The 7,536-nt window shown below is 39.6% G+C and overlaps 1 protein-coding gene across 1 annotated transcript; it reads right to left on the bottom strand.

Annotated features, from left to right (window-relative positions):
• Window positions 1-4,441: 4,441 nt before the first annotated feature.
• Window positions 4,442-7,034, bottom strand: LOC149237186 (cysteine-rich receptor-like protein kinase 2). Its single transcript, XM_089366772.1, has 5 exons — window positions 6,022-7,034; window positions 5,771-5,908; window positions 5,531-5,670; window positions 5,218-5,428; window positions 4,442-5,122 (listed from the first exon to the last, which is right to left on the bottom strand). The coding sequence occupies exons 1-5, from the start codon at window positions 6,815-6,817 to the stop codon at window positions 4,884-4,886; spliced, it is 1,524 nt and encodes a 507-aa protein (XP_089222898.1). The 5' UTR covers window positions 6,818-7,034; the 3' UTR covers window positions 4,442-4,883.
• Window positions 7,035-7,536: the final 502 nt, after the last annotated feature.

Genomic DNA, 7,536 nt, shown 5'->3' with positions numbered 1-7,536 from the left:
ACATGATATGAATAATAGATCTAGTGCAAATATTACTAGAGAAAATATCAGCCAAGATAATGTATTGTTAGCTTGTAATATGGCTGAAACAAACAGTGAAGACATATGGTTTCTAGATTCTGGTTGCAGCAACCATATGACAGGAAACATAGCCCTGTTTTTTGCTTTAGATCAAAATGTGAAATCACAAGTCACACTTGGGACTGATAGTAAAATTTCTGTTATGGGTAAAGGAGAAGTAAAAATATTTACAAAGAAAGGTGAAAAGAAAACCATAGCAATTGTTTATTATGTTCCTGGAATGAAGTGTAACCTCTTAAGTATTGGATATCTTGTTCAAAAGGGTTACAATGTTTTCTTTGAGAATGATGTATGCACTATCATGGATAGAGCACCCAGCAAAAGATTTATTGCTGAAGTGAAGATGACGAGGAACAGGATGTTCCCTCTCAGAATAAGGACAGATTTGAAAAACAAAGAAGTAATTGCAGCAGTGACACAAGAGGCTCTCCAAAGTGTACCAAAGGATGAAAATTGGTCGTGGCATTTGAGATTTGGACATCTCAACTTTGGAGGTCTTAACTTGTTGAGTAGAAAAGGAATGGTAAAAGGATTACCATTGATAGAGAAACCAGATAGTCTTTGTGAAGGTTGTATCTTGGGGAAACAATACAAAGAAAGTTTTCCATCAGGCAAAAGCATAAGGGCAAAAGCACCCTTAGAAATTGTCCACTCAGATTTATGTGGACCAATGCAAACTTCATCACTTGCAGGTAGCCAATATTTTCTAACATTCATTGATGATTTTACCAGAAAAACTTGGACTTATTTCCTGAAGAACAAAAGTGAAGTGTTTGAAAAATTTCAAAATTTGAAAGCACTTGTGGAAAATCAAAGTGGGTTGCACATCAAAGTTTTGAGAACTGGCAGAGGAGGTGAGTATATCTCCAAGGAATTCCTACGTTTTTGTAGAGAAAATGGAATACACAAACAATTTACCACAAGGTACACTCTACAGCAAAATGAAGTAGCTGAAAGAAAGAATAGGACCATCATGGATATGGCGAGGAGCATGTTAAAGGCAAAGCATTTGCCAAATGATTATTGGGCTGAAGCTGTAAACTGTGCAATATATATTTTGAATAGATACCCTACAAAAGCAGTCATGAACAAAGTTCCGGAAGAAGCATGGAGTGGGAGAAAGCAAGGAGTCACCCACATGAAATTTTTTGGATGTGTGTCTTATGCACACATTCCAGATCAGCTAAGGAAGAAGTTGGACAGCAAAGGGGAGAAATGTACCTTCATTGGATACAGTGAGGAATCCAAAGCTTATAGGTTGTATATCCCATCTACCAGGAAGTTTTTTGTGAGTAGAGATGTTCAGTTCATTGAGGAGGAAGCTTGGGATGGAAGCATAGAGAAAACAATGAATGTTAAAAATTGTTTGTCTCATGATGAAGATAATGAGGAGATGGCTGAAATACATCCTCAAACAGTAGCGCCAACACAAGGACAGCAAGAGACACCCTTGAGGAGAAATGAAAGTGCTTCTACAAGCACACCACAAGGAGGAAATTCAAGTGCATCTTCAAGCACTTGCACACCGAGTGAAAGAGGTAAGAAGTTCAGAAATTTAAGTGATATTTATGATGAAGGAATGAATTCCTTGTTTGCTTTGTATTGTCATGTTGATGACCCTATTCATTTCAAAGATGCAATTAAGGATAGGAAGTTTATAGAAGCTATGGATGAGGAGATAAATGCCATAGAAAGAAACAAGACATGGGATTTGGTTGAACTACCAAAAGGAAAGGAGTTCATTGGAGTCAAATGGGTCTACAAGACCAAGAGTAATGCTGAAGGCAAAATATAAAGACACAAGGCAAGACTTGTTGTCAAAGGATATAAGCAGCAACATGGGAAAGATTATGAGGAGACTTTCGCACCGGTTGCAAGAATGGAAACCATGAGAGCAGTGCTGTCCATAGCAGCACAAAACAAGTGGAAAGTTTACCAAATGGATGTGAAGTCAACATTCCTAAATGGAGTGTTAAAAGAAGAGGTTCACATTGAACAACCTCTAGGCTACGAAAAGAAAGGCCAAGAACACAAAGTGTGCAAATTGAAGAAAGCTCTTTATGGGATGAAGCAAGCGCCAAGAGCATGGTACAATAGGATAGATTCCTATCTACTGGAAAATGAATTTACAAAGTGTGAGAGAGAACCCACCCTCTACATCAAAGAAAAAGATGGTAAATTACTAATTGTTGTGTTATATGTTGATGATGTTATTTTCACAAGTAATGATGATTGCCTTATTGAAAATTTCAAAACAGTCATGAAAGAAGAATTTGAAATGACTGACATGGGTTTGCTGAGATACTTCTTAGGAATAGATGTAGATCAAAATGAAAATGGGATTTTTATCTCACAAGCAAGATATGTAAATGAAGTAATGGGCAGATTTAACATGCAGGACAGCAAGACAACAATCACTCCCACAGTAATGGGATTAAAACTCAGCAAAGAGGACAGCAGCAAGGATTTTGATCTTAGTTTGTATAAGAGCATAGTTGGCAGCCTTATGTATTTAACTGCAACTAGGCCGGATATAATGTTTGTTGTTAGTTTAATTTCCAGATTCATGGAGAGGCTGAGAGAAGCACATTGGCAGGCAGCAAAAATAATTCTGAGGTATGTTAAAGGTACAAAAAGATTTGGCATCTTATATAATTTTTCAGAAAGTTCAAATTTAGTTGGCTACACCGATAGCGATTGGGATGGAAGTGTAGATGATCGGAAAAGCACATCCGGTTATCTCTTTCACATGGGTTCAGGAGCAATTTCATGGGCTTCTAAGAAACAGCCTATCGTGGCATTGTCTACAGCAGAGGCAGAATACGTGGCAGCTACAGCAGCAGCGTGTCAAGCGGTTTGGATGAGAAGAATGCTAAGGAGCCTATGCCAAGAGCAAGCAAAAGCAACGGTTATTTTTTGTGACAATAGCTTAGCTATTGCCCTGTCCAAGAATTTTGTGTTTCACAAGTGAACGAAACACATTGATACAAGGTTCCATTACATCAGAGAATTGGTGAACAACGGAGAAATTGTCTTAAAACATTGCAGTACTCAGGAGCCGGTTGCGGATATTCTGACTAAGCCATTGGGACAGAAAAGTTTTGAGTATTTGAGGAAATGTCTGGGTATGACTGATAACCCAACAGTTGAAATTAAAGGGGAGTGTTGAAATGATAATTTCAATTGCAGCACTATTTTTTCTTTGCGACGCGACCTCATCGCAGATCGCAAATCGCATTCATGATCATTGTCTCCGTGTGTTCTCTTGAATTTTTCCCGACGCGACGATGCGATATTATCGCAAATCGCGTTCACAACCTGTTGCCCCTCTACGTTCTTTGTTTTCTTCCGATTGTGATTCTGTGATACGATCGCAAATCGCAAATCGCAATCTTCATATGAATTCTGTTTTCATTTTTGTCTTCCGCCGACTGCGATATTGCGATGCGATATCATCGTACATCGCACCATTCGCCAAGTTGACCCTCGCCATCCAATCATTTCTTTATCCAACGACCCATTTTTGTTCCCGCCTTGAACATGCGTCCGCCATGCCTCATTTATGTTTTAAACTTACCTTTTGTGTTCCCAAAGAAGAAAGAAAGCTTTATGTCATAACTTCTCTCCAACAACATTAAAGAAGAAGAATGGTTGAGACCAAGAAGGACGCGCCTCGAGCAGCTAAAAGCATTAACAGGTTATGGGTTTCATTTACTGTTTACTGCGTCTACCCCAGCAGAGCACCAGAAAAGGCCGATTTGTGTCAGAGGCCCATCTTAGATTGTAAATGTGGTTGGTGGCTCATCAACACACCTCCACGCATAACCTAGAAGAGAATTTTCTTTGTAATAGATGATATATATACCCAGAACAGCAATGTAACTGAGAGTGTGGATGAGAGTTAGAGCATAGCAGTGCAGAACACAACAACGAAATAGCATATAGAGTAGACACATCAGTGTGTGATTTTTTTTTGTAAATCCCTCTGTGAGAGTGGAAGAACCATATTTTGTAACAGCAGTATTTTAATGAAGACGAGTTTTTATGTGTGTGTGTAAAACTCTATGTTCTGGAAACATTTTCTTTTGTTGTTCCGCCGTGTAAAGATCCTGTGTGGTAAAAACAAAGTATTACTCTCTGTTCAGTTTTGTTTGAAATTATCAGAAATTTCCAACAGATCTCTCGCGATATCCAAATCTATGAAAGCAGGCTTTGTGGGCGAAGGAAGATGCTCGGTTTCACTTGTTAGCATCGCCACCACCTGGAACATTGAAGGCTGCAAAGCAGGAGCTGCTTGCCCGGACAGAAGACCAATTTTAATTACTTTAATCCCTTTCTTCGACCAATAACCGACCTCCAATGTGGGATCCGTAATTTCTAAAGCTCTATTTGTTGTATATAGTCTCCATGTCTGCTTGGTCATATCAACAAAAACATAAAAACTTTAGTTAGCAAGGGATGTAACACTATAAGGAATTGAGAAAATTAAGATGACATCGACATAAACCATACGCCTTCTATGAGAAACTCCATGTCTTCATCAGAACTCTGATTCTTTCTTCCGCTGATAATCTCAAGTAGAAGCACTCCAAAACTGAACACATCTGCTTTCTTTGTCAACTGTCCGCGTAAGGCGTACTCAGGGGCCATGTAACCTCTGCACAGTTTCATACGCAATCAAATCTCCATAACATAGCCACCTCAAAACAATATTATCCATATTCAGATATATGAGTTCTAATTGATTCATGTACGTCTGTAACTTATTGAAACAATTAGTTGGGAATCCTAGGAGAAAATTCTTACAAGGTTCCTGCAATTCGAGTGTTGACGTGGCTTTGATCTTCTGCAAAGAATCTGGCTAACCCAAAGTCTGCTATTTTGGGTCTGTGTTTATCATCTAACAAAATATTGCTGGCTTTAATATCTCTGTGGATGACCCGAATATGAGATTCTTCATGAAGATAGGCCAGACCACGCGCAGTTCCAACTATGATTTCATATCTCTTTTTCCAGTCAAGTAAATGTCGTTTTGTTGTATCTGCAATGCATCACAGACCATAAATATATTAGCTGAAACTACATATAAAATAAAGGAACCCAAGAAGCATCCAGGGATCAAGAACGAGTAGAAACCGAATAGAAATCTGTCGAGGCTACTGTTTTGGAGGTATTCGTAAACTAGCAGCCTTTCTGAGCCTTCGACTGAGCAACCAAGCAATTTCACTAGATTCCTGTGTTGAACACCACTGATAAGATTCGCTTCATTCAGAAATTCAGCATCTGCATGCCTTGTACCCATATAGAGCCGTTTTACTACAATCACTCTGCCATCAGGCAGAATCCCCTGCAGATCGACAAACTTCATTTTTTTTTTCTCCAATTTTACTAGGTGCTGCTATTTCCGAATATCTAATTTATTTAATTGTAAGAGATATTAAACTCTCACCTTATACACGGATCCAAAACCTCCATCTCCAAGTTTGTTCTCTAGATTGAAATTGGAGGTGGCCTCTCTCAGAATTTCGTACCTGAAAATGAGCTCTGGATTCGCTATGCTCGACCTTAAGCCAGAATCTGCTTCCCCACCTGCAAAAGCAATTACAAGGTGTCTATTTATCTTGCACACAACGTAATCAGAAGCACCTTAGGTCCTTAACAGTGAGTAAGTTAGCTGCAAGTTCAGGACCTCCAGTTCGATAAATCTCTTGCCGACGTTTTTGACGATAGCAAATATTCCACATCCAAATGCCTATGAGTGCAATTAATACAACCGTGGCAGCTACTACGCCCAGAATTATCCCAAGAACATTAGCTTTTTTGCCTTCTGCAAAATTTGCACAACAATTCTAATTTAATTGGCTATGTTTTATTTCACCAAAACAAAATCCTAAAAACAATACCATATTCCTTATCATGGCAAACAATGTAAGAACATACCAGAAGATATTGGAGGACTTTCTCCTGTCGGCGGAGAGAGAACGGAAGTGTTGAAAAATTCATAGACCTCGTAACGCAAATAGCAGTTCTTAGTTTCGAATTGTGCCCCAACAGCTCCACTCTGGCATCGGAATATATATGACAAGGCGTCTATTTGGCATGATCCGCAACTTGTTTGGGACAGATCTCTCCAACACTGTGCCAAGCTGTATATATTCTGCGAAAAATTACCAGGCGCAGCAACTGAATCTGCAGCAAAAAGTTTGGGAGCCTCTGTAGCTCGAGCGGTAACATTTGTGAACTGTTGTGGCTGACTGCTATTGTCTCTGTTGCAGAGAACACTATATAGCAAACTCTTCCTACTCTCAATGTCGTTGTAAAAGTTATGATTGTCGTACCGCAGGAAGCAGCCGTCTAGTTGAATGAATCCAGAAGTGTTGTGGCATCTCTGAACAAGATTTGTTTTAGCCGTGGATGCGCACTGTTTGCAATCGGAAGAATCTAAATCTCCCCTGCACTGGACAAGCCCGTAAACAGTACTATTGCTGGTTCCCCCCTGAGAAACAATACTAGAGGTATTGAATCCGCTGGCATAAACATTTTTCACCAGTGAATCCAAAACCTTGTTTAGATTAAGCTGAAACGCGCTACCGTTTGTATATGTATAATTGCCGCTATTTCCACAACCGCTCCAAACGGTAGAGATCTCCGGATCAGCTGTTGCGAAGCGTGTACGTGTACATAGATAGAGGGTAATTAAAACGCTTCTCAGTACTTGTTTCATCGCCATCGCCATACCCACCTTCTTCGTGCCCCACCCCGGTCTGACCAGACGAAGGTGCTCCTATAATCAAATGCCCTAGTAAAATTCAAATTGTATATCCATTTTGCTAAAGCCTCGTCGACTCTGCACACGGGCTTCCGATCAAGGGGTTTTCTACCAGCAGAAGACGGAAGGAGTAGGATATTGTAACTGACATAGAAAATTAGATGCGCGACAAACTTGCCTGGAAGTAGACATAAACACTGAAATAAATTTCCAGAAGTGAAGGACATTTATCGTCTTCCCGCTGCGTACGTTTGTGTCTCCATTCAGCAGAGAGCGACTCGCCGTGACCCGCTACCGACTCGTCACATGGTCGTCGCGTTGGTAGATGTGGCAATCAGGTCTTCGAAAATGTAAATTTCCCTTTCATCAATTTATTAGTTGCAGGAAATGTATTCCCATTTACTAGGTGATATTCCTCATGTACCTAGCTCTTTATTATTTGTGTAATATATCTATATTCCTCATGTACATTGCTCTTTGGAGCAACTGTAATTTATTCTAAATCACCATGGGTATTCTTTTCTGGATGTGCTTGTTTTGCTTATTTTCTTGTACTTTAGTTTCGGGTTGTCTCGATTCGCAAATTGAGAAGAGTAACTTCCCTCTGGTCTTAAGCGGAGCTCTGCGCTGATTGGTTAAAAAACTGTATTTTCTTTGATAATGAACGTTGATTTAAGTGTTTTCTT

Source organism: Pinus tabuliformis, chromosome 8 (assembly GCF_031772625.1).
Source record: "Pinus tabuliformis cultivar Carrire ecotype Pingquan chromosome 8, CPIR1, whole genome shotgun sequence".
Lineage (NCBI taxonomy): Eukaryota > Viridiplantae > Streptophyta > Pinopsida > Pinales > Pinaceae > Pinus > Pinus tabuliformis.
Note: the sequence above shows the minus strand (reverse complement) of the source record. Positions and strands in the feature narration are given on the sequence as shown.

Bases quoted from the DNA above. Each gene is read 5' to 3' on its own strand.
- LOC149237186 (XM_089366772.1), bottom strand. From the start codon at position 6,817: ATGGCGATGGCGATGAAACAAGTACTGAGAAGCGTTTTAATTACCCTC. The intron at 5,909-6,021 runs GTATGTTCTTAC...CAAATTTTGCAG, and splicing joins AAGTCCTCCAATATCTTCTG to AAGGCAAAAAAGCTAATGTT. The intron at 5,123-5,217 runs GTTTCTACTCGT...GATGCATTGCAG, and splicing joins CCTCGACAGATTTCTATTCG to ATACAACAAAACGACATTTA.